Source organism: Oryzias latipes, chromosome 9 (genome assembly GCF_053564925.1).
Source record: "Oryzias latipes strain Hd-rR chromosome 9, Olatipes_Hd-rR_3.1".
In the NCBI taxonomy this organism is placed as follows: Eukaryota; Metazoa; Chordata; class Actinopteri; order Beloniformes; family Adrianichthyidae; genus Oryzias; species Oryzias latipes.
The window spans coordinates 33,763,754-33,790,036 of NC_136245.1; the positions used below are offsets into that span (position 1 = coordinate 33,763,754).

The window sequence follows — 26,283 nt, forward strand, 5'->3', positions numbered from 1 at the left end:
GGGTTTTTTTGCTCGTGTTTCCGGTTTTGGCGTCAAATTTTAAGCAGAGAATATGTCATCCGGAGATCAGGGTTTGGACCTGGCACCGGACTTTTCTCTTTCTGACTTTCACCCGAAAGAGGAAACACGAGCTAAAGTTGGTAAGTGTAGAGACGTTATGACGTTTTTCCCATGATCCTTTGCTAACCCGAAGAGCTCTTTTCCACAGGAACCCAGAGCGCATCTCTTGGGCTGGGATTCAACAGTCTGACTCTGGATGAACTGAGGTAAAAACAACATTTTTTAAGCCATGGAAAAAATCATTCTCCTTGAATGTTCTTTTATAATTAGAGGATTATTTGCCAATGTATTACATCCAATACTTAAAATGCTGTTTGTGCAAGAAGTCCTGTGGAAAAATATCTACCTTATGTTATCACAGGCAGTAATAATATAACTAAGTGGAAGAGTTTGGGTGCACACTTACACCAGGTATTGGTGACCAAACCCCGTCATTTGTGCAGTTCAGACCTCCAAACTGCATGTGGCCTACAGGTTAGCTCAAGACTTTCATATGGAGAACGCAGAGACTTGGATTTCCAGTACCAACCGGTCCAGGAGTTCCAGGAGTTGGTTGCTGGCTTGTAAAGCAGCTACTGAACTCTGAAGACATGTCAGCAAATACACGCTGTGGCTTTCAGATGGCAGAGTGGACCTAATGCTCGACCTTTGCAGAAAAAAAAAAAACTTTAAAGAATGACAGCTGCACAAACTTGTGTTTTTGTAGTGAGGAGCTTGACAGACGCACAAAGGAAACTCGGAGACTCCAGGAGGAGGTGGAAACAGAAACCAGGGAGGCCTTGGAGAAGTTCGGCTGCACTTACAGAAAATGCTCGCCTGCACAGACTGTCTGCCATGGTTAGTGCTAGTCATGATAAAACAGATGCGCTGACTATAGTTAAAGAAAAAAATACCGTCCATAAGTTCTGTTACAGCCAGAAAAATGTATTATTTGCAGTAAAAATGTCTGCTAATTCACATTTTTGTGGAAATACAGAAGCTTCCTTGTAGCTTTTTGCACCAACCTTTCTCACAGAAACAATATCTTTTTAAAGCTTTTTGCTCTTTTGGCAGACGACTCATCTGAAGCTTCAGGCAGTCTTTCAGCCCTTCAGGAGCCTCTGACTCCTCCTTGGAACCAGGAGGGGCCCCTCAAAGAAGGAGGCTCCTTCAGAATGGATCCAGTGGACGAGCGTCTTCAACAGTTTTCTGATTTCAACAAGGTCCATATTTAGTTTAGTTTAGTTTTGTCTCCATAGCAACTAATTTCTGTTTTGGTTGCCTGCGGGTGACAAACAGGTCGATGTCATTTTTAGGACAATCGGCAAAAGTAAACTTTTGGGTTTCCTTGGCAACAGAGGTTTTTTGTTAACCCCGCCCACGTTCCTAATATTTTCATATTTTATGTTTATACTGTTTCTTTCAGCTTGATCCAGGAATTTTTGTAACATATTTTCACAATATTCCAGTAAAAAAATATCCGAGCAAAAGGCGAGCGCCACTTTTACGAGGTCGCCACACTAACCACGTTCAAAAATCTGCAAAGATCCCCAAATATCTTCTCAGTGATCCTCAAAGAGTTAGGAGACCATAGGATCAAAATCCCATGGAGGAGTTTACGTTTATAGAAGGTACTAAAGGTGATTTTTATTTTATTTTGAAAATTCCAGATGGTGGCCTCTTCCTGAGGTCAAAGGTCAACAAACTTGGGTTGTGGTTGTGGACTTCGTCTGGTGACGTGGGTAAAATTTTGTGAAGATTGCTCAAACAAAAATGTTCCTTTTCCTATATTGTGGAAAAAAATGTGAAGGTCACCAAATTTCACCTAAAATGACCACCAAGACAAAAGTCCCCTGGCCATCCCATAATAGTTTGAAAGCTGTCTTCGGATATCTCCGACTTGTGTGTGTTTTGGTTTCATTTGTGGGTTTTGAGCTATTTTTTGAGTTTGTTTCTTTGACAGTTTCTCGCACCGTGATGTCATCGCTTATTTTCTTTTTTTCCTTGGGTGTTTCACGGTGTCAGAAACGTTTACTAGGTGAGCGTCCATTTTTGCTCAAAGGCGCAGGAAGACAGAAGAAGAAGAAGTGTGGCAATAGTCTGGTCCTTCATTCCAGGTCTGACAGAAATAAATGTCATCAACAGTTTTCTGAATTCTGTCTTTTCCCATAGTTTTCTGTTTCACTTCAAGTGGGAAAAACAAGCAGAAGTCTTTCTCACAGAGAAATCACGAACCTGCAGGAAAAGCCTCATGAAGCTCAGATGGAAAAGGATTTGCTGTCTGACCTCAGGTTAGCACGGATGGCTCTTCTGTCCATAAGTCAGGTCCGTGACGTTAAACGCAGTTTGTCACTTTTAGATTGAAGGATTCCAGGAAAAACGTCGACCAAATGGAACAGATGCTCCAGATGCTGGAAGACGTTCAGAGCATCAAAAGATCTGTGAGCCAGAAGCTCCAGGAGACGGAAGAAGAGGCGACGGCTCTTCGCCGGACAGTTGAATCTCTGGAGCAAACGCTGAAGGAGGCGTGCCAGCGTCTGTGGGAGGCGCCGCGTGGAAACAGAACCCACCCCCGTCTAAAGGACGCTTTGGAGGAGGACGGGGTTTCAGTGAGTGTTCAACCTCCTGAAGATCATTTAACTGCAGTTAAATGAGGTCAAAGACCTGTAATCTCCTGTTCTGTTGTTTCATTGAAGCTTGAAAAGCAACCAGAGAGTGAAGAACACAGAGAACTAAACCATCAAGAACGGTACCGTTCCATTCTGTTCAGTTCTGGCCCTGTTTGTCCTTTTTCCTTTATACCTTTATTAAACCAGTAAAACATTAACAACATGTCAAAACCAGATCTTTGTAACTTTCAGCTCTAGTTTCTAGAAAAAAAGCACAAATACTGGACTAAACGGTAGAGAATTCACTCTGTGACCATCCCATCATTTCTTTAACTCTATAATAATGTTTCCTACAGTAAAAATGTTTCCAAATGGGATTTTTTTCATTACTAAACATAGAAGTGAAATGCGTCCAAAAACATTTTTAGAATATATAAAAAAGTCTGTCTGAAAAAAAGAAAAGTTGCCAACATAAAATCTGGGCTGACATGAAATGTCACATAGGCTGTAAAACACGTGAACGGAAAAAACAAGCAAACGGTTTCCTTATCACACGGTAAATTCTGGTTCCGGCCCGAGAAACCGATCTGTTCCTTTGGTTCACGGCAGACATTTCTGAAGGCTCCTGCAACAGCAGATTTACAGCGGCTAATGATGGAATTAAGCAGCAGCGTCACGAAATCAAACACAAAGTTTTTAGCACATCATTGATTGACAGCAACCTGTGGGCCGGTAGAAATTTGAATTCGGCCCACGAGCCGGACTTGGGACATGCCTGCCCTCAATGATTACATCAGTGTTTTAAGCTCATCTTCCTTTAAATATCACGTCCTCATAAATAAAAAAATGTTAGATATTTGGTCAAATGAGTCGATTCAAAGTTAATTTAACGGTCACCTGAGTTTTTTAGGTTTTTGATTCCTTTGGTTATTTATTTGCAGACTTTCTGGTGGCGTTGGTGACGTCTCACTCGCCTCGCCTGACGTGGTTTTTGTTTTCTTTTTTAGGCATCTAATGTAATCCTCTCAAACGCTGCTGCAACATTAAGCTATTCTAACAATCCGCCATCATAAAGCTTTATTTCCACACCCGTTATAGCACATGTGTCAAAGTCAAGGCCCGGGGGCCAAATGTGGCCCTCCATGTCATTTTATGTGGCCCCCGAGAGCATAACAGTTTTTCATTTCTTAAAATAAAAAGTGGTGTGTACTTATTCATATCTAGGTGGAATCTGACTTGAAATATGGGATTGGTCAACTATACATTACAATTCAAACACTGTCCGTATAACCTAACCTGACAGAATCAAATGTAAAAGGATTTATCCTAGAGGAAAAAGCAAACATATGTTTTTCTATGCAACTGTAATTGTCACTTTAAAAAGTTATAATAAATAAATAAACTAGTTGTTTAACATTAAGGAGTAGTTACGTTTATTTTTCATTACATGTAGTTGAATGTATAAGTCATATCCGGCCCTTTGAGGACAACTGCTATGCTGACGTGGCCCTCGGTGAAAATGAGTTTGACACCCCTGCGTTATAGGATTCAAGAGCTGATTTCAGGCCTTGGCCAGGAGGTGGCGACGCTGAGCCACAGACTGAGCTCCACCAAGGACAGCAGCGTACGCCTGTCCATCAAGATGGAGCAGCTGAGGTCAGGGGAGCCTGGGCTCGGATTTGTCCGATTCATTAGTCTTCCTCAGCAAAGTGTGCAGTGAGAACATGTGGATGGAAAAGCCCTGAAATGTCTTTTGTTCCTCAGGAAGCTGGCAGAGAGGCAGACGTCGCGGCACAGACATCAAACGAGTGAGCTGGAGTCGGCGCTGTCCTGCTTTAGAGAGAAGGTGAATAGAAAATGTTCTTTATTATGGGATGTATCTGCAGCTGCAAGTGGAAACACGGCGACTGAATGAATTTTAGACGCTGAAAGCGAGGAAGCATGTGTGTCACGCTGCAAACCGGCCCCTTAGAAACACTTCAAACGTTCTTAACATTAGAGTTTTTTTAGGACATAGCTCCTGCAGAGCAGCGGGAGTTCAATGTGGGCGGGTCCATTTGTGTGGAGTGAGCCTGCACTCATTTCCCATCATCCCTTTGTTTACACCCTCTCCTGCTAGCTTACAGCCCCTCACACCTCAAACCTAACATTACCGGTGCAACAAAAATGGCAGCAGTATCAGATCCATCCAGGCGTCCAGTTCTGATCCGGATTCCAAAAGATGTTCATGGATCTATTTGTCTGCAGGTGGATGATCAGAAAGGGGCGGAGCTTGAAGCTTGTGGCCCACAGATTGTAGCTACACAGGCTTTTTCCAACAGAATTGTTCGTCTGCTCCTGATTAAGAACTATTTTAATTCAAAAATGCTCAGAAATGCAACTTTGGGCCTAATTTTCTTAATATTTGTTGTCCATAATGAGAAAAGAACATATTAAAAACAACCAAAACTTGATTTTCATTGGAGTGGGTCCTTAAATGAGTCAAGAATTTTTATTTTTCAGAAAACAAATTATAGTCACTAAATCACATTTTGAAATTAAACTTATTTTATTTGTTTTTTTTACATTTTTTGATAAGATAATTTTTTGTTTCAAGACAATTTATCTTGAGTTTTTCTTTTTTACTTTTTGAAAATTGTTTTTTTTGCAGAGAAACTTGTCGTTCCTAGAGACTTTCAAACTGGGAAATGTTCTATAACGGTGTCTCAGCGTCTGAGATGTTCTTCTGCCCGGCAGAAGTGGAGCAAACGTTGATGCTGCACTCAAAGTCCCTTTTTTGTTCCACAGTCGGACCCGTGTAACTCCTGCTGTGACCCGTCAGCTTTGAAGGGTTTCACACGCAGGAACCTTCAGCTGCAAATGATCCGTCTTCACAGAAGAGAACCAGATGCTTTTATTTTGACACGATCGTTTGCTCGTTTCAGGTTTGTTTTCTGGAGCAGCGACTTTCCGAGACCCGACTTGAGCTGTTCGGCTCTCAGACGGAGAGGAATCGAACTCCACAGTCTCTGAAAGATCTGCAGGCCCGACTCGGACGGCTGAAGGTGCGGCAGCAGAACGCCAATGCGTCACCGTCACCGCCCTGTGTTTAGGTTTAAGTCAAAGGCAGAATGTACAGCAAAGCCAATAAAACAGCACATTAGTTCACTTTCATTGATGTAGCACTGAAAACATCCAGTGGGACGGGACAGACAGTGTTTGTCTTTCATTCTCTGATTCTTTGGTTCAGTGGAATTATCTTCATTCCTCCAGGGGATGTTGTCCTGAAGTTGAGTCATCATCAGTGGTCAGGTTTCCTCTTCTTGAAACACTTTGCCCTCTTTCTTGCCTCTGTTTTTTTTTCTAGACTTGCTGTGAGCGGCAGTCGCTTAGCGTTGAGGGGGATGCACGGATCTTAAAGGAGCAGCTGGAGGTCATCAGGAAGCAGATTTGCGACGTGTGGGAGGATGAAACTCCTGCGCAGATCCTATTGGAGCAGAGGAACCAGGAGGCCAAACAGTCCGAAGAGGTCCTGCAGGGGAAATACCGGGAACTTCACGATGTTCTGCAAGAAACCCAGCAGGTGATGAACCCAGGACAGATCCTGTGTGTTTATTTTTCCCATCATGGCCTTTTCTCTAGTTATGTGCTGGAGACGATGACCTGAGAACCGCCCGCTTGTCCGTCTCGCAGCATCTTTCCCGTCAGTGTCAGACTCTGCAGGCCGAGCGAGAAGCTCTGAGGCTGGAGCTGGAGGGCAAAGAGAAAACCATAAATGATCTGAAACTGCAGATGGAGAAGAGCTCCAAGAAGACGGCAGAGCACAGCCAGACTATTGAGAGGCTCCAGCACAAAAACAGCCTCTTCATCAAACAGCTGGAGCAGCACAAGCTGGAGATCCAGCAGCTCAGGGTCAGACGGAGAAGAAAAACGTGATTTTCAGTTCTTCTGCCATCGATCTGCTCCTTCACAACCTCCCTCTGTGTTACTGCTTTCCTTCATCTGATCAGAGGGAGTCAGACCTGGCAGCTGCGGAGTGTGAGAGCAGACGACTGCAGAGTCAGAAAATCCAGGAGGAAACTCAGCTGCAGCTGCAGAGCCTCAGCAGTGAGTTTACACCTCCGGGACTTTCATTTAATCTCTACAGTTTGGTTTGAACGAGTCAGTCTGAACCCCAGGAACACCAGAGGACCTTCACAAAGCAAAGCCCACAACGCTCCAGGGCTCAGACGGAGCCTTCGCTGAACTTCTGTCCAAAAGCAGAGTTTGGGGGGAAATTCTAGACCAGAAGTTAAAATGGAAATGCCAGTTTATGCTGCAAAAGCTGATAAATCTGTTCAACAGGAGGAAATTGTTCATTAGTTCTGCTGCAGTTTGACAGGCTGCCATACAAATGGAAAAATAAATAAAAATATTAAAATAAAGTTGTAAAAATTATGAAAAAAAGTTTTTTAAAAAAAAGAACAAAGCTGTAAAATTATGGGGAAAAGTCAAAAGTTTACCAAAAAAAGTCGCAAAATTAAAAAAAAAAAGTCAACATTTTGTCAAATTAAATAAAGAAGTTAAAATTTTACAAGAATAAAGTCAGAAAATTATGAGAAGAGTCAAAATTTGGTCGGAATAAGTTTTAAAATTATTTTCAAAAATCAAAATTTGAAAAGAATAAAGTGATAAATTATAAAAAAAATTGTTATAGTCGTAAAATTATCTAACAGAAAATTATGATTTAAAAGTTGAAATTTGACAAGAGCAAAATAGTAGAATTATAAGGAATAAGTCAAACAATGTACATTGACCTTATTCTCATACATTTTTTTAAACCTTTTTTTCCGTAATATTTCACGATTTTATTCTTAAATGTGTATTTCTTTTCCGGTGGCTCTATTACTCTGTCGTAGTAGTTTAGGGTTTTTGGAGGTTTGGCTGAATAAACATCCATCAAACATGAATCTGCAGGACAGGGATGAACAGGCAGAAGTTGTTTCTAAAATGACAAATAATGAAACCTAAAAAAAGTTTGAATATTAAATATATTTATTTATGTGCAGAGTCAGGAAAGGGTGGTATCCAGACGGCAACACCAGCTTCTTTTTTGCCTTGAAGGAGATAAAGTTAGCAGAAGTTCAGCCTAACACATTTGTTTTGTGGGAGTTTGAAGTGTTTACGATAACATCCCTGCTGCGCTTTCCCTCAGAGATCTTTCCTCACAGCTCCACATTCTCCCTCTGGTTCCGCTGATGAAACCAAGAACCTCGGCTCCTCTTCGGTTGCTCCATCGGTTTGATGTAAATCGTATGTTTGCTTGGCAACCGTTTCAGAGGAGAAGAAGGAACTGGAAGAGCTCCACAGCTGGAAGAAGGATGAGCGTGCAGGCGTGGTGCTGAAGCTGCAGAGTCAGCTGAGGAACGCCCGAGAGGAGCTGGAAAAGCTCCGACACACCCTGAAGACTCTGGAAGGAGCCGATCGTCAAGGTCTCCATCAGAGTTTGCCGGAAATCCTGTTGTCTGACGTTCCTTAATCAGTTTGTGTCGACATCAGGCCTGCAGGCGGCCTTCGACATGCAGGAAGAGGTCACCTCCAGGAGAGAGCAGGCCAACGCTCTGCAGAGTCGGATCCAACATCTGGAGGAGGAGGTTGTGACGCTGCAACAGGTAAATTCATTGGTGAAACTCTGAAATGTGAGCTTTGAATGACCAGAAAATGGGTCTCCTGCATGCAGGAGAAGCTCCTCCAGAGCCTGGAGCTCCGGCGTCAGCTCCAGAAGGTTTCTGTCACCGAGGAGGAGAGGAGGCAACTAGAAGAAGAGCTGAAGACCCTTCGGTCCAAAGACCAGCAGTTAAAGGGGAGAATCAGCCAACTGGAGGCGATGCTTCACAAGGTGAGCAAGGAAACAAAATCCACATCCAGTTTACGGATGATCATAAACCACACATTAAGATCAAATCTTTCAAATGTTTATGTCGGTTTATTTCCAGCGGTTTAGGTTCAAGTGTGGATGTAAACAGATGGGATGCATGATGGAGTAAATATAGCCGCTCTGTTATTTCCTGAGTGAATGTGTTATTTCCTTTTTGTTCCCAAAGATGTTAGAAAGCTTCACCAGCTGCCAAGCGTTCCTTCAGCTGAGGGAGCAGGACTATTTCCGTCTGAAGCTCCAACACACTCTGGACTTGAAGGTAAAGCGGCCTGTTTGTACCACGACTCACATTGAACATTTAGGAGAAACGTGGAAAGGAAAGAAACGCTTCTTTCTTCCATTTCAACACACTTCCCCTAAATGAAATAAAGACGTTTTGCTTTAGATTTATCTATTAAAAACATGTTGATTTGTGATATTCCTTATAAAATAACACCTGACCATAAATCTTATGGTTTGAGCACACATCCAGCGCAATCCTCCTTTCAAACCTGAATCGTACGTTTGTCTCAACAACAGGCAGACAGCTGGATCCAGATCAGCAGGTTTATTAGTTCAGCTAAAGGTCCACAGAGCTAAATCAGGGTCAGGCAGGGGTCAATAACAGGCACAAGATCATCAGAGGAGAGATGGGGTAGTCAGGATCCAGTCTCTGTGCAGAGCTTAAGTAGACTGAGATTGATTGAGTGAAGGAGTACAGCGTGGAGCATCCAGGAAGTGCTCGCTGGGGTTGCTGGGAGATGAAGTGCATTCAGTAATCCGGAGACGGTTCCTGGTGACCAGAGGGGGACACAGAGCTCTGACCGCTGACAATGTTACCCAGTTGAACCCATCGTGGGGAAAGTAAATCGTTGCGTCTCTACTGCATACGAGTACGCTTACGTTGAACGTCTTAAACACGTGCTAAAATCAAGAAGCATTATAGTTTTATCACTAGTGCTGTCATGTGATTCATTATTTTGTGCGATAAATTAATCGTGGCCTGCTAATGATGCTGTAAAAAGCCTCATGTTGAAGTATTTTCATTTAAATTTGTGACATTGTCGCAGTAAAAGATCAGTTCAGAACTAAAAAAAACTGCATTCATGAAGTTTTTCTAATATAACAGACTTCCAAACTTTACTTTTACACCAACAAGGGGATTTTTTCAATCTCCAACAATTGAGAAAAAACAAAACAAAACATCAGGACCAGAGTCCTCTGGATGAGCACTAGGCCTTTTCGCTGAGACGGACTGCCTCAGCTTTCTCCTGGCAGCTGACTTGGTGCGGACCACAGGAACCCGACCGTTTAGTTCAAATAAAGCATTGCGAGGGCCCCCCGGTGGGCGCTGACCGTGGTGCTGACGCGGCGTGATTTCTGTCCAGTTCTCTGAAATGAAGAAATACAATGAAGCGCGTGTTTACGTGTTCTTTGCGTGGTTCGTTCGAACTCCTTCCGTGGTTTTAGCGTGTTTCATTCGAGATACATCTGTGAAAATTTCTCACATACTTTTCTCACTTTTTCCACGCATGATCAGTTTTCATCCGTGCAATATGTGCAAAATGTTCATATAAAATATTCACAATAGCAAGCAGTCGGACCTTTATAAAGGGGCAGGTTTTGCCGTTTTTCTGGTTCTTTACATCTACTTACAGGGATTTAGACTTTTATAGTCCAACTGCAGATTATTTATCTAGGAACAAACATAGTTTTTCTGTAACAGAAGCAGATTAAAGCTTTTGCCAGCCTCAGGACTGTTTTCAGTTGAAATAAAAATAACCAGGAAGCTTGGATCAGGAAATATTGACTGGTTTTCTCTTTTTATTTTATTGATTAATTGATTTGATTTATTATTATTATTATTATTATTTCAAGCAACTTTAGCAACAAAAAGAAACAACTTAAATATGATCTATTTAGGTTCTATTGAATTCATACATGTATTAGGAAATGAAAGAAAATGATGCTGTTTTTAAAGCACAATTCCTCCTAATCATAAATAGACATATTCAGATTTACACAGACAGTACTTGACTCTACGACCCGTTAAATCAAAGAATTGACAAATAGTTTGATTGTTTGCCTAAAAGGCAGCGGGAAGACGTGAATTTATGTAATCCCACCCTTATTGTGTTTTACTTCACTTTTTTCTTTTACATAGTTGTCATAATCTGCTTCCTAATTTTATTAAAATCATAATATTTTTAATAAAAAACACCATGAGTTGGATAAAAGCAGGAGTTGTGTTTGTGACACAGCCGTATGTTGGTAAAACTCAAAACTCGGTTTGGTGCAGGAACTCCAAAGTCAGAGTTTGCACTCGGCTCTGTCCAAACCCCCACCTGATGTGGACTCGGCGACCTCGCCGGGGAACGCCGCTCCACCCTCCACCCCGCAGGCCTCCAACACCCAGAACAAGGTAGAGTCAGAAGCATATTTTGCCCATCCCTTCCCGCCTCATCAGCTGCATCTGCGATCGTTTTCATTTGGCGGCTCCGGCATGAGCTCAGCATTCCTGCTGGGATCCAGCAGCAGCTCCGGCACGGCAGGCGCGTTGCTGCTGCTGAACCTCCCGTCCGGAGTGAGCGGATCGGAGTTATCCAACATGTCTGCTCCTCTCAAAGCCCTACAGGCAGCAGGAGGGTTGCAGCTGCGAGCTCAGATCCCCTGCAGGAGGAGTTTCAGAGAACCGCAGACCTCCCAGGGAGCAGAGAGGCGCTGGCAGCAGCTCCTGCAGGAGGAGGTCTGCTCCCGGGCGGGAGAACGCCACGACGCAGTATGTGTGCCTCCATCCGTCAACACAAAAGCATCTGAGCGTCTGAATCTTCTTCCTCATAGTTTAGACTTTTGCTTCTCTGGCTCCACAGCAAACAGGAAGTGAACTTCGGCTCCAAAGTCAGGAGGAAGACGTTCAGCAGGTGAGACTCCATCAAACTTCATCCTGTTTTCACGGGTGACTGCGATCGACCCTCACCGTTTCCTGCATGACCTTTGACCCCTGGTTACGCAACAGTGTGACACCGGCTGTGTGACGTGACGTAACTCAAGTCTGTGTTTGTGTATACGTGTGTGTGTGTGTATTCTTTTGTGTTTTCAGTGATCTTCATCGTCTGCAGACGTCGGAGCTGAAACAGAAAAAACTGGATCAAAGTCAGTGAGTTTCAGAAATGTTGTTTTGTTTTTGTCATTTTTAATGTCCATCGTCTTTGCAAGGATAAATGTGTCATTGGTAATGTTTCTAATAAAAGCACCAGTTAGATTTAGAGATCCAATAGATTCCTGTGACCCATCAGATCGATTCACCGACTGCATTAGTGACTAATAATGAAAACTATCAGCTGGTGGAACTGAAAGTACTTCAGGTGTGAAGAACTATCTAAACCTAACTATCTAATCTAAAGATCTTTAGACCTGTAGACCTCTAAACCTGTAGACCTGCAGACCTGTATACCTCTAAACCTGTAGACCTGTAGACCTCTAAACCTGTAGACCTGCAGACCTGTATACCTCTAAACCTGTATACCTCTAAACCTGTATACCTCTAAACCTGTAGACCTCTAAACCTGTAGACCTCTAAACCTGTAGACCTCTAAACCTGTAGACCTGCAGACCTGTATACCTCTAAACCTGTATACCTCTAAACCTGTAGACCCCTAAACCTGTAGACCTCTAAACCTGTAGACCTCTAAACCTGTAGACCTGCAGACCTGTAGACCTCTAAACCTGTAGACCTCTAAACCTGTAGACCTGCAGACCTGTATACCTCTAAACCTGTAGACCTCTAAACCTGTAGACCTCTAAACCTGTAGACCTGCAGACCTGTAGACCTCTAAACCTGTAGACCTCTAAACCTGTAGACCTGCAGACCTGTATACCTCTAAACCTGTAGACCTGCAGACCTGTATACCTCTAAACCTGTAGACCTCTAAACCTGTAGACCTGCAGACCTGTATACCTCTAAACCTGTAGACCTCTAAACCTGTAGACCTGCAGACCTGTAGACCTCTAAACCTGTAGACCTCTAAACCTGTAGACCTGCAGACCTGTAGACCTCTAAACCTGTAGACCTCTAAACCTGTAGACCTGCAGACCTGTATACCTCTAAACCTGTAGACCTCTAAACCTGTAGACCTGCAGACCTGTAGACCTCTAAACCTGTAGACCTCTAAACCTGTAGACCTGCAGACCTGTATACCTCTAAACCTGTAGACCTGCAGACCTGTATACCTCTAAACCTGTAGACCTCTAAACCTGTAGACCTGCAGACCTGTATACCTCTAAACCTGTAGACCTGCAGACCTGTATACCTCTAAACCTGTAGACCTCTAAACCTGTAGACCTCTAAACCTGTAGACCTGCAGACCTGTAGACCTCTAAACCTGTAGACCTCTAAACCTGTAGACCTGCAGACCTGTATACCTCTAAACCTGTAGACCTCTAAACCTGTAGACCTGCAGACCTGTATACCTCTAAACCTGTATACCTCTAAACCTGTAGACCTCTAAACCTGTAGACCTCTAAACCTGTAGACCTGCAGACCTGTAGACCTCTAAACCTGTAGACCTCTAAACCTGTAGACCTCTAAACCTGTAGACCTGCAGACCTGTATACCTCTAAACCTGTAGACCTCTAAACCTTTAGACCTGCAGACCTGTAGACCTCTAAACCTGTACACCTCTAAACCTGTAGACCTGCAGACCTGTATACCTCTAAACCTGTAGACCTCTAAACCTGTAGACCTCTAAACCTGTAGACCTGCAGACCTGTATACCTCTAAACCTGTAGACCTCTAAACCTGTAGACCTGCAGACCTGTATACCTCTAAACCTGTAGACCTCTAAACCTGTAGACCTGCAGACCTGTAGACCTCTAAACCTGTAGACCTCTAAACCTGTAGACCTCTAAACCTGTAGACCTGCAGACCTGCTCTGAAACACGTCAGAAATTATTTTCTCGGTACCAAGAAGAACTTGAAAGTTTACTGGATTTACTGGATCTTCTAGATCCCGTTGGGTCCATCCCAGGGAAGTCCAGCAGCTTCCTGCTCCAGCTGTCTCTGGGCCGCAAGTCTCCCGTCCATTCTCTGCTGACCTCCAGGCCGAGCAGCTGACTGGCGCCATGGGTGAATCCGTCACGTCTCCGGTGGTCAGTTTTGTTCTGACGGGTTCAACAAGAGTTTCTGTTGAAACGGACAAAGTCGGCCGGATTCTACGTCCACAGCTGAGACAGCAGAAACCCATCCTGACGTCCAGCAAAGATCTAGGACCTGCTGAGACGGATGCAGCCGTCTTCGTCTGTCACATTAGTTTATCTCTGTCTTTAAGTGGACATCAGTTTTTATTCAAATGCCTCATGTCTAGGGCTTGTTCTTCGATGATCTCTCTAGTCCACATGAAGCTTAGATCATGTAGCTTCCTGACTGGAAGTGTGGATTTTGACCATGTTCTTCAAGCCAGAAGGACCAACGTCTTCATGTTTGATTGAGCAGAAGTTGGAAACTACTGAAAGAACTCCAATCATTGGATTCCTATGGAATCAACCTTTTTTAAATCCATATTTTCTTTTCATCTCCATGTTCCAGACTGGAATATCTGTCCCTGGAACTGACTCTGACGTTTAATACCGGTGATCAAACGCCTCTGAGGATCCCTGAGGGAACGGCCTCCTCTTATCTCCAGAGTGGAGCTGATGTTGTTCTTTTGGCACCAAAGTGAAAGCTCGTCTAAGCTTTTGTCTTTTATGGTTTCCTGGAGACGTTTCCTGAAAGTCTGGCAGATGTTTTCATGTTCTCTTGTGTCCGCCTTTCGTCCTGTCTTCTGTGTTTTCGCTGGGTTATTCACCGGTGGAAGCAATTCTTCTTTGGATTTGTTTTCCTTGAAGAGGCCAAGCCGATGGCCATCCGCTGCTGCGTGGGAGACGCTGCTGAGACAATCGACCCATCTTCTCTTTAGCTTTCTTAAAAAAGGAACATCTCTGTCGAAACATCTGTTATAAAGGAGGAGGAGAAAAATAGGCTAAATGATAAATCGCAATATATTATTTTTGGCAATACTGGTATCGATTTTAAAGGCTGGCAAAAACATTTATTAATATAAAATATTTACAAGGAAACATTTAGTTCTTATTTGGGGGGTTTACTTCCACTTCCACACCAAAACGACGTGATTTGTGTCGCGGTCGTTGTTACGCAGCTCAATATAGACACTTCTGTAAATGAGAATGAGAACGCGGTCGTGATGGGACGCCGACGCGAAACCAGCAGCTAGCTCCGGGTCTCGATTGACCCCTCAACGAGCTAGTTCTGTCAAACTCATCCGTATGTCTTATGAGTTACGCCTCACCGTCCCATTACGCCTTCGTCACATGACCCTTGCGGGTTCTGCAGGTTTTTGGGTCGTCCGGGTCCGTGGGGGGTCGTAGAGAGGAGCGGCTGCATCTAAAGGGGAGTGCAGGTGTGTCTCACCTTTCCCAGTGGAACGCACCATTGTCGTGCGTAGTATCGGTAAGGATAATGGAGATGTCGTACACTCTAGTCACAAACGTGATACACAAGTGGCCGCAGGACGTCCACACAAACTACACTAACTTCCTCATTTCCAACAGTCGGTCTGCAGCGAGGAGCGTGCACGTTTCACGTGAACGGCACTGCCGGGGTCCTTATACAGGAGCGTGGATTCCACGACGCGGCGGGCGTGTCGTGGAATCCACGCTCTTCTATAAGGACCCCGTTTAAACCACAAGACGTGTTGGTTATGTCCACACATCACCAAAGAAAAGGAATCGTTCTGAAAAATGAAAAATTATTTTTCTTTGTTTATTCTTTACAGTCTTCCAACAAAAAAAGGAAAATCTCTCATCAGAAAAGAATAAAAGTACAGCTCGGCTCAAAAAAGTGTTTTTGGCGGGTTTTTTCAGGCGGTGTGAGTTTGGTGTCTAGGCAGACGGACAAATCTGTCATAAACGTTGCTGTATTTACTTAAACTTCAGATATTTATTACATTCACAAATGGGTTCAATGCTACAAATCCTTCAACTATTGTTTTGCTGTTTCTCTTTCTTTATTCTAGCATCTTCCTCCATGTTTTTGGTGCTTATCTCCTTCTCCAATATTTCATCTATTTCAACCATTCAACTATTCAAATGTTCAGCTCTTTCATCTTTTTCCAGCTGTGACTTTTGGTCCTTCAAATCCTTGAACTTTTCCACATTTTCCAGAACTTCTGCCTCCATTAAAATACATTGAGAATCCTTGGTGCAGAAGCTCGCTGGTTCGATACCCGGCTCTGGCATTTTTCACAAACATATCTTTTTTTGTTCTTGTGCTGTTTTCACTTTATTTATGGTCATCTTTGATCATTTCTGGTCCGGATTGTTGTGTATTCTCTTTTGTGTCATTTTATTTTATCCATAATATGTTTTTACCTTTTATTTTCCCAGCCAACTTTTCGGTCTCCATGTAAAACTCTCTCATTACCAAAGAATCCTAATGTTTCTTATTTTTATTTTGGATTTGCTACAGAAAAAGACATAAAATTGTTTCCCAGTCTTTTGTTTTCCCTCATTGAGCACTAGATGGCTCCATATGTTTAAACCTCACATCTGCATTTGATGCATATATTCATGCTGTTTTGAAGGTTGAAGCGTTCAAATCTTTTAAGTTGTTAAACCTTTTTGTGTAAAACATGTTTCTTTGTCGTTTAAAGTTTTGAAAAAGTGTCAGAAACGCATAAAAGGCACAGATTGTGCTGGGATTTCTGAGAGCTGCCGCTGACTGAACATTGAATCACATGTTTTCCCTTCAGGCCTCATCAATTAGCTCGTTAGCTTCAGTTCAGGTCTCTGGACTCTGCTTCAGACTCCAGGGGCAGATCTCTCTGCTGAATGTTTCAGTGAAGTTGGCGAGCTGCCGCGTTCGCCGCTTTGGATCGTTTGTCAGAAACACGGCCAGAAAGCGAGGCCTGCTGTTGGACGCGTGACCTCATCCTCGGGTGATGCTCGCCGTTCGCGTTCTCCGCCTGCTGAGCTGGGGTTCAATAAAGAGGCATTTGTGTCTCAGACGATGAGGAAGACGAGGATGATGATTTGGACATTGCTGTAACTCAATCTTCACTTCTCTCCTAATGTGATTTTATTCTTCAATTATAAAATTACTATTTTCTTTTTAAATAAACAAAAATTCCAAGATTACTCCTAAAGAAACGAGGTCTCCTCCAGGTATAAACCTGTAAATATTTAGGAAAGGTCAAATTAAAGTCAGTTCTGAATGTTTTTGTGTATTTTGGGTCATCCATCCAAATCTGATTGGCAGGTCCTAGCAGGTCAAAGGGAGGGAGAGTCCCGTCCACACCCAACAGACTGTTAGACCTAAAAAAAAAAGAAATCTTGTGTTGAGACTGGAGGAGGAAGCTGGGATTTGAACCAGCACCTTCCTGCTGCCCCACCATGCAGCTCTTCATCTAAAAGCTAAACATCCCGGTTTTTAAGAATGTGTCATTTTATTCTAAAATCTTTCATATTTCCAAAAAACTCTATTGTTCTTTCCCCGTTTTGTGATCGTTGGTACATAAAGATTCTTGCAAACAAAGTGAGGATTACCGGGCAACATTTGAACAAAATCCAATTTATTAAAAGTTTTTATTAAAAGCCTTTTAGCAACTTTAAAAAAAAAAAAATAAGAAATTCCAGCAACAACGATCCAAGCAGAAGTTTTTGGGGGATTTCCTCTTCTTCAGGTTGTAGTTTTACCGTGATTTAGAAATAACACCGACACCCCCATTAGTGTCGTTTTCCTTCAAAGCTAAAACGTTTTCAGATTTGAAATGTTTGATTTAAGTTAAATGATTGTGGAATAAATCCTTCTCCTGGTTTTGTGGACGTTTTTTTTGTTATTCTTTTGACTTTATTTCTGCTTTGTTTTTGCTTTTAGACATTTTTCTTCACATTTGATCTTTGGTATAAAAAACTGTTTGATCTAAATTTTTTGCAGTGAAAATATTCATGATTGAGTTTTTTTGGACCGTTTCGGAGTCATTATGTGATGTAACAAAACAAAAAAAAGTCAAACAGTTTTAAATTTTGATGGAGCAAATTGTAAAAGACAGAACCCTTCAGTCCTGATGCGTTTGGTTCTGCTGAAGGCTCTGCTTTGCGTGTTTGGATCTCGTGTGTTTTCTTTTTTTTTTTACCTTTTAAAAAAACGACTTAACAAAAGGCGGCAGCAGAAAACCTGAGTGCCGGCTGTGCCTTAAAGGACAGATATCTTTAACCTCCTGTTGGGTCTGCATGGAGTTTGTTGGAAAAGGTTATTTCTGGATTGTTTGTTCATTTCTTAATGAGATCTCTTTTCTTATCTGCAGGTCTCAGTGGCAGAGAGGAAACGCCGTGTGCTTGAAGTCGGACACACCGCACCTTTCCTTCCACTTTCCACTTGAGGTTTCCTCCTGGAGCATCCTGACTCGTGAGTGATGGAGTGTGACCCGCTTCATTGTCTTTCCTCCGGCTCCCTCAGTGGCTGCGGGAAGATGGCCTGACTTCTAAGCTCGGCCTCTCGTGGGCCAACAGAAAAGCCGGGAGTAAACATTCAGACGACCGTGCACCGAGATGTTTACGTGCACACTTTGAAGCATTTCTTCATGTGACATTCAATCGTCCTACGGGAAGATTGAATGGGGAAGAGCCGTTCCTTTATTCCCACTTTCTGCTGGCCCTTGTACGGCGAACCTTATTTTTAATTTTACGCCTCACAAAAACAAAAAGACGCGGCCAGGATGACACTAATGTTCCTCCAGAGACCGCCATCTTCTTCCACCTGCGAGGTGAACACAATCGCAGGAAACGTGTGGGATTCGGGGAAACGTTTGTTTGGAGTGAAATCAGCGCGGCCGCCTGCTGAGAAAAAGGAGGTTTCTTCCATTTCTAACAATGCGCTCTGCCTTTAGGATGTCGGGGTACAATAAACACAGAGCGGTGTCTGGACAGACAGGCCCGTTTCTGAAAGCTGCTTTCTCATAAGTCGGCTGCTCCGGCTTTGGCGACGGTTTAACTCCGGACGTCAAACTCTCTGTTTGTCGTGTGTCAATATTTCAGTTTGCTTCTGGCGTTTGGGTTTGAGGAGGGAATGTTAGCAGAAAGTAAAGGAGGGGACCTTAGTGGAAGGCGTCTCCCATCACCGCAGTGGACCGTGTACAGGACGCCGCACAGAGGAGCGGAACAGTCAAATAATGTGGCGGTGGCGGTGGTGTCATGGTCTGGGCCTGCCTTGCAGTGTCTGCCGTTCCAAACTGTTTTTGGGTGAAATTTAAATTCTCCCTTCTCCTAAACTCCAACTGTGGGTGAGCCTGGTTGGGCCATGTTTATAACATATGGACCCCCACCTCTCTTGGGCGTCCTCCTCCTGGGCAGGGGTGGCCGGCCCCTGCCTCGCTCTCTCCTGGACCAACCGTGGGCTGGTTGGGTGGCTGACTGTAGCGTGGGGCGGGGGCCCTGGCTCGTGCCTGGAGTTGGGGGATGCTCAGAACTCCCTGCGCGGCGGAGGAGCTTTTCCTCTGGTTGAGCTGGAGCTTGCACTCTCTGATAGATCGGGTAACGACACTGACGACGTCTGGCTCCAACATGGCGGCGTCTGTATCGCAAAGAAATGGCGACTGAATTTCCTTCATTTAGTTGGAACTGGAATAAACCATTTTCTACGGGTGACGTCACACTCGCTCGTTCCCAATACGTCGATCGCGATCAGAGGCAGTGTGGCTAGACCGACCCGAGGTCAGTCACTCAAAAATAACTTTAAACAGAACCTTTCTGTTGTCGGCACGCCGGCACCGTTGACACGACCACTAAGAAGACACGGATCCGAACGCTCCAGTAATTCCAGCGTCTCATCTGACTTCAATCCAATTCAGGTGCTGCTTCATGATTGGTGTTGACGGTGAAGATCCATCCAGTGTCCATAGATTGAAAGGATTAAAACAGGTCCCTCCACAATAAAAGACTTTGACAGAAACACGTTCAAAACCTCACAAACCCAAGCAGATGCTTTTGTTTTGTTGCGGATTTCCGAATAATTGTGATTTTCACAGAAAACCGCTGAGCCTCCCTGCATTTTCTACCCACGAGACTCAGCAAGTCGAGCAAATGGTGGGCTGCTTTTGTCAGACAATACATAGCATACAATGCACACATTGTTGCGTAAGTGTCCACCGAGGTCTGGGGTCGGGGTCGGCGGGGCCAAGCAGGGGCCGCTCAAAAAGAAGAACAGCAAATCCAGCGGCGGTTGTGAAGGTGGCAGGAATCGGGGGGATTATTTTTCTGCCTTTGTCACCGACAGCAGCGGAGGCTCCTCAGGTTCTTAAATTAACACCCTGTTGCTGAGGGTGGGGACATTTACAAAACACGCCGCTGAATGGTGGGAAACGGGCCGCACCTAGGGGGGACAAAGGAATGCCCCGGTCGGTCGGGCCATCACTCAACCGCTGTTGTTGTAAATAAACTGGGAAGTGGTGCCACCAGGACCCAAAGGCCACGCCTCCGTGCTTCACTGGGAGGCAAGCATGTGGAGTTTAAATCACACGCCTGAAGGTGCAACTCCCTTTTTCTTCACACGCATGTGAAAGGCCTGCAGCTCGTCATTCATGCAGCTACGGAGCTGATTCCTGTGGTTTCCACTCAGTTTTTAGCCCCATGCAAAAGAAAAAGCTCTTTTCTGTGTAGGATCTGCCCCTCGCAGCATTTCTAACGTTTCTTTTGTCTTCTCGTCTGGTCACTGCCGCCTTTCTTTCCCCAGACGGAGGAGACTTGAATTCAGAGCCGTGTCCTCGTCTGATGGAGGGCTTCGTGTTAATCACCCTCCTCACTCTCTCCCACAGCTCTGGCTGCAGGTCAGGCGCTGCAGAGACTGTCTCCGCCTTCAGGCCCGGTACCAGGCTCCACCGCCCCGCCGGGCCTGTCGGGAGGAGAACCAGGACAGGGTTGGTGTTTGTGCTGCAGATAAGCAGAGAAGAGGGAATGTGGCGGAGGAGGCAGCGGCTGCCTTTCACTTTGGCTTTCCTCATCAGATAAGAACTGTTGGTTCTGAGAAGAAGTCCTTCTCCTGCCAAACGTCACAGTTCAGTAAATATTTACAATCATCCAGAAGTCTTTACAGGGGCTAGAGTTTGTTCACTTTAAATGGTCCAAACAATTAAAATGCCTTTTCCAGGCTTTGATCCTGTTTCTATTGAATCTAATTGACATGTAATGACAGGAAGTGAAAACACAAACACGTGAATCCAAGGAGACACGACCAAACACTTTCCCAATACACGGAAAAAAGGCTCCTTTTCAAAACAAATTAAAAAAAAACATGTCTTCTTCTTTTAGGAGAAAAAAAGTCTGTCAGTGGATCCAGTAGAATGTGTCCTTAAAGACCCACTCGGATGAAAATGCTGTTTTTAACATGTTCCTGTGGCATTTCTGGAGTATTTCTTTATTCAAACCCACTGAGTCTTTTTGGGCTGCTGGAGCCTATCACAACTACTGCTGGGGGGCAATTTAGAGACGCCAAACCGGGGATCCGCGTGAGGAGAACACAGAGGGGGGCCAGCTGGGATTTGAACCAGCGTCCTCTCGTTGAGAGTGCTGACCACTGCGCTGCTGGGCTGATAAAACTTAAGAAATAGGATGTACAGTTCATAACGGCTAAACCCCAGAGAGATGTTGCTTAGTATAAGGTCATTTGACGGTTTAGTGTTTTCAAACAAGTCGTTCCATTTGACTGAACAGTTAGTTGGTCTGTTTTGTCGTTTATCAAATGTTTTTACTTCAGAATCGAGACAAAAAGACGTTTTCAGGTTTGGTGTTTTTGCAGCGTATTCCTGAAAACAGCAGGCGAGTTCCTCAAAAACAGGAGTCATCCTCAAGAATTCTGAGTCATGTTTGCTCAACGCTTGTTGTTCTCTTCATTCCAACGGACATGTGATTGGCGGGTTGCAATCATGTGACCTTTTTTCAAGGTCAGCTCCCCTTTCATTTCAGTGACAGATGCAGGAATTCTCCTGCCCAGACGGGAGGTTACCGTCTGCAGCGCCGTGATGTCATTCCTGGGATGACATCCCCACGCCGCATCTGAGGCTGCGCTCAGCCACACGAATGTTCAATCCAAGAATTCCGTTTGTTTTTCGGGGAAAGTTTCCGTCCTGCGCCTTTAGCTCGCCGTGTTTTGCTCCACACAAGCGCCAGGCTGACCGGGGTCACATGATGTCAAGGATGGTTGTTTACACGCCGAGGATGACGGCGTGGATCTGCAGCTCATTCATGAGCGGGGAGGGTCCGTGATGTCAGGGGGGGTAAACCCCACTCTGCCTCTGGAAAGGGGACGGTATTTGGGATCTCGCTCTCTGCACAAACACTGACATGACCCAGCCACGCATCCACCACAACCTAAGCTATTTTTCATAATTGTAGATTTGTTGGTGTTGCACAAGAAACGGCACAAATCTGGAGTCTGGACTTTGATCAAGTCCAGACCTCCTGTTTTATTTCCTCTGAACCGCTCCCTCATGCTGTGTCAGGATCACGGTTCCTTCACGGCTCCAGGAATGGAAAACCTCTGTCGTGGTTAGAGTTCTGATCAGATGACGTACAGAAGGCAAAAAAAGAAATTAATTAAATTAAAATAAATAATTAAAATGAAATAAAAAAGAAAGAAATATTCAAATGAAATAAAAAAGAAGGCAGAAAAGGCACAAAAAAAATTAAAATAAACAAACACGTAAAATGAAAATTAATAAAATTATACATATTTTTTTAATTCAATTAAAAAATAAAATAACAAAAAATAAAATAAATAAATGAAATTCAAATAAAAAAAAAAAGGCAGAACATTCAGGAATGTCCCAAACATTTGACTGAGCTAAAGCCCCGGGTCATCAAATATCACACCTGACAAAGGATTTGGGAAACGGGTCACTGGCCCGGAAAGCAGCTACTGTTAAAAAACCAGTTGGACAAGTCTTGTTGACGTGTGAAACCTCATCTCCTGCCAGCCATCCTTTAATCGTTTCATTCGCCTTTGGAGAATTGTGTAAACTCTGCTTCGCCAAAATGATTGCATAATCCCAGATGTTCAATCCAGATGGCGACTGGACGGTTCAGGTTACAGAGTCATGAGAGGAAAGAGGGAAAAACAATAAGAAATACTACATTCATTTAATAACTAGTGGTTCATAAAATCATAAAAATTTGGAATTAAATCGATAGACTAGATTTGAGTTAGCCCCGCCCACTGATGTTGATAGACAAGTTTGACAGCTTTATCCCTTGTGCTATCCTAGGTACTTTAACATTGGGAGGTGGGTCATCTAGACCCACTAGACAGTGCTCTGAACCTTTTTTCTTCAATGATTTGTGATCTTCACTGGTGTCCATGGATTACATGAAATCTTTCCACCTTTATCCACCTTTGTCATGGTAGGAGAACACCTCAATGTGGGGGGGGTCATAGGATAGCACAAGGGTTAATTCATGAAACCCTGCAACACTAAACCGTAAAATAATGAACTTTAAACAGGAAATTAATATTAATTTTATTTAATTTGTGGCACATTTATTTAATTATTGAATATTGGGTTGATTGAGTTTAATTTGTGGTCTTTGGTCTTCCGTAAGGAACCAGGATCTCATCCGTCCACAGAACGTTTCTCAGGATGTTTTTGCTTTTCGCTCGTATCTTTGACTCGTGAACTCTGACCTCCAGAGTGTGGCGTGCGGCCTGCTCTGTTTGTTTTCCTTGTTGGTTTATGGCCTCCTGGACGATCCCTCCCCGTCTTCCTCAGCCAAACACCACCTCTTAAAGCAGTGTTTTTCAACCAGTGTGCCGCGGCACACTAGTGTGCCGCGGGAGATGGTCAAGTGTGCCGTGGGAAATCACCCTCATTAACTGATTGATATAAAAGCATTTCCCATCTCCAGGATTTCAGCTCTCTGTTCATCCAAACAGGCCCTGATAAAACACTGAGTAGTTAGGAATATAAAAGATCGTAAAATACTTTTTCTTTGCGTTTATTTTATTTTATTAAAGACATTTTGATAAGAATGATGGTACCGCGATTCAGCTGCAGCTCCGGCTGTATTTTAGAAAAGTCCCGGCCCTTTAACTGTCTCCACCAATCATTCTTGGGGAGCTTAATCACATGTCATCAGTCTGACCAATCAGAAGTGGTTAAAGTCTTCACTTCCTTGTCCCGATTTAGCTCGTAAAATCGCTCAGTTTTAACAAAAATACCAGCTAAAGCTCGTCTTTATCGGTGTAGCTTTCCACAGAATCCGGTATCAGACCGTGGAACAAGTGAACAAAACAATGAAGCTCAGAGACGCGATCTCCGCCGGCTGTTTTATGCACTACATCTCCCATGATGCATTGGGTTGTGAGAGTGACAGCGCACAAGGAGATCTGTTGTTAAACGTCTTGAAACCAACGAACACACATCAAACTGTTTTTAAATCTTCTAACTTAACTTTTATTGCATCTTTTAGCAAAAAACAGCTGCAGTTTCGAGCTTTTTCTGCAACAATTATCTCAAAAATGCATGTGCAATTGTGGAGGGAGGGGCTGTAGATCAATACAGACTGAGTTTCTCCGTTTGTTTTTTTTTTTATTTTTGGATCCTGGTGTGCCGCGGGATTTTTTTTAAGGTTAAAGTGTGCCGTGGCTCAGAAAAGGTTGAAAAACACTGTCTTAAAGGGTAAAAACCAGGGGCGGAGCTACAGGGGGGGCAAGGCTTTTCCCCACGCATTGCCCCCCCCAATTTTTGAGGCAGTGTTAGTATGATTATTGACAAAGATTAGGAAATCATCCATTTTTAAACATTACAACATAACTAAAGCAACATTTTTAAATGAAATATAAAAACAATAAAACTGTTAGAAATATTTGATCCTTTCATTTAAAGTCTCCTCCCACCGTCGCACATAAGTTCACACCAGCTTCTCTGTGACGTGAAATCTTGACCTGAGGGTGGAAACCGTCTGTATCGTTGCTTATAGGTTGTAGATTTGACCGTCTGAAAGCCATGAAACCGTGTTTGTCAGCCACGCGGTTTCATTTAAATCATATTATGAGGTAGAAATGTTTACATTGAGCTTTTCCAAAGTTTACAGAGACTCCGCCCATCAGTTATCCCAGAGGATTTAGCAGCTCTTTGTGAAGCGCGTGATTCAGACTCATGAGTTCAACTCACAGGCCTGGGGGGGGGGGGGGGGGGGGGGGAAGACAAACATCCAGAGTCCTGAAATATACGGAGTGATATTGATGCCACCAGATTGCAAACTAAACTTTCTAAGATGCAAATGGAAACATTAAATATTTGCTTTCAAAAACTTTTTTTTGCTTTCAATTTTTTTTTGCTTGATAAACTTTCTTGGTATAAATTTTTTTTAGCTTAAAAAAGCTTTTTTCCTTAAATCTTTCTTTATTCACATTTTTTTTTGCTTTCAAAATTGTTTTTTTTTTTTCAAAACATTTTTTTTGCTTAAAAAACCTTTGTTCCGCTTTCGATTGTTTCCTTACGTTCAACATTTTTTTTGTTTCAAAATTGTTTTTTGCTTAAAAACATTTTTTGCCTTTAATTTCTTTTTTTTTGCATTCAAAAATGTTTATTTGCATTTGCAACACAAACGGTTTCACATACGTTGTGTCTTATCTCGCTTTTTATGAAGTGATATTTATGCCCCCACAATGAAAACAAAACGTTCTGGGTTGCAAAAAAAAAATTTGGAAGCAAAGAAAAAGCATTTAAAAGCAAATATTGAATAATTTCATTTGCAACTTAGAAAGTTTAGTTTGCAACATGGTGGCATAAATATCAGTTGATAGAAAGGAGTCTCTGCATTGAAAGTGTGGCGTCTTCAGCAGAAAGAGGAGACATCAGTGAAGCTCTGCTGACCAAACAGAAAGGAGTCGGTCACTGAGGTTAACCTCCTTCACCCCCCCTTCTTTAGGCAGAAACAATGTTCCTGCTTTACTCTGCTGTTATCCCCCCCGATGATTTTCTTTAACTTTTTTTTTGCACCGCTGTTGTTTGAACAGATGCCGCCCCCCTCCTATGGCCCCCCATCCTCTGGGAGCAGCCGTGAGGCCCGGGACAATGAGGCAACACTGGATGACATTATTGGTGAGAGTCCGGCCCCCCAGACGGTTCCTCTCGACATCAAATGATGCCACATATATCGCTTCCCGCCGCCGACCTGCAGCCTTTTGTTCTGTTTTATTTATGAATGGATTATGTAAGAGACGCTGGATGGCCGTGTTCACCTCTCAGCTCAGACGAAAACCAAAGCATTTGGATTCGGGAGAGACACTGCTAGGGGGGGCAACAGTTGGGAACACAGAGATGCATGCTGGGATGTCATGTGTGGGCGGCGCTCAGGTGAAACCTCCATATTATACAGTTTGCAGGTTGGCGCAGGTCTTCACAGGTTTGTGAGCAGATCCCAACCAACAGCACGGAGGAAGCGGAAACCTTTAAGATATCCCAGCAGAAAGGACAAAAAGGGGGGCTGGGTTTTAGGTGTCAGACGCCGGTAAAACTGTTGTCCAAAAGGTTCTGACCACGATCAACCGTTAAACCAAACACACTAAAGGACATGCAGGTTTAAAAATAAAAGAAAACGGTTAGATATCAAACAAACACAAGGCAGAAACCTCAGCAGAAAAGAAAAGACTCAACAAAATAAAACAAAAAATACTGTAGATCCAAATAAAACTGTAGATGAGACGTCATGAAA

At 43.5% G+C, this 26,283-nt stretch overlaps 1 protein-coding gene across 12 annotated transcripts; it reads left to right on the forward strand.

Annotated features, from left to right (window-relative positions):
* LOC101172169 (uncharacterized) lies at positions 1-26,283 on the forward strand. Of its 12 annotated transcripts, none has more exons than XR_013658220.1 (24): positions 1-140; positions 209-266; positions 767-897; positions 1,114-1,262; positions 2,212-2,330; positions 2,399-2,648; positions 2,736-2,788; positions 4,194-4,304; positions 4,413-4,494; positions 5,573-5,692; positions 5,995-6,210; positions 6,321-6,539; positions 6,638-6,734; positions 7,946-8,098; positions 8,166-8,278; positions 8,347-8,505; positions 8,711-8,803; positions 10,823-10,945; positions 11,151-11,302; positions 11,394-11,444; positions 11,624-11,676; positions 13,530-13,671; positions 17,883-17,983; positions 25,586-26,199. XR_013658220.1 is itself a non-coding variant. In XM_020705653.3 (24 exons), the coding sequence occupies exons 1-23, from the start codon at positions 53-55 to the stop codon at positions 17,955-17,957; spliced, it is 2,811 nt and encodes a 936-aa protein (XP_020561312.1). In that variant the 5' UTR covers positions 1-52; the 3' UTR covers positions 17,958-17,983; positions 25,586-26,283. The 12 variants fall into 12 exon arrangements, 8 of the variants coding, with proteins under 8 accessions (XP_020561312.1, XP_078809452.1, XP_078809453.1 ...); XR_013658221.1 differs by lacking the exon at positions 25,586-26,199 and adding an exon at positions 20,388-20,652; XM_020705653.3 differs by having other exon boundaries at positions 11,624-11,680; positions 25,586-26,283.

Excerpts from the sequence above, each read along its gene's own strand:
- LOC101172169 (XM_020705650.3), top strand. The coding sequence starts at position 53 with ATGTCATCCGGAGATCAGGGTTTGGACCTGGCACCGGACTTTTCTCTT. Across the intron at positions 898-1,113 it reads TGCACAGACTGTCTGCCATG|ACGACTCATCTGAAGCTTCA; the intron begins GTTAGTGCTAGT and ends CTCTTTTGGCAG. Across the intron at positions 4,495-5,572 it reads TGTCCTGCTTTAGAGAGAAG|GTTTGTTTTCTGGAGCAGCG; the intron begins GTGAATAGAAAA and ends TGCTCGTTTCAG.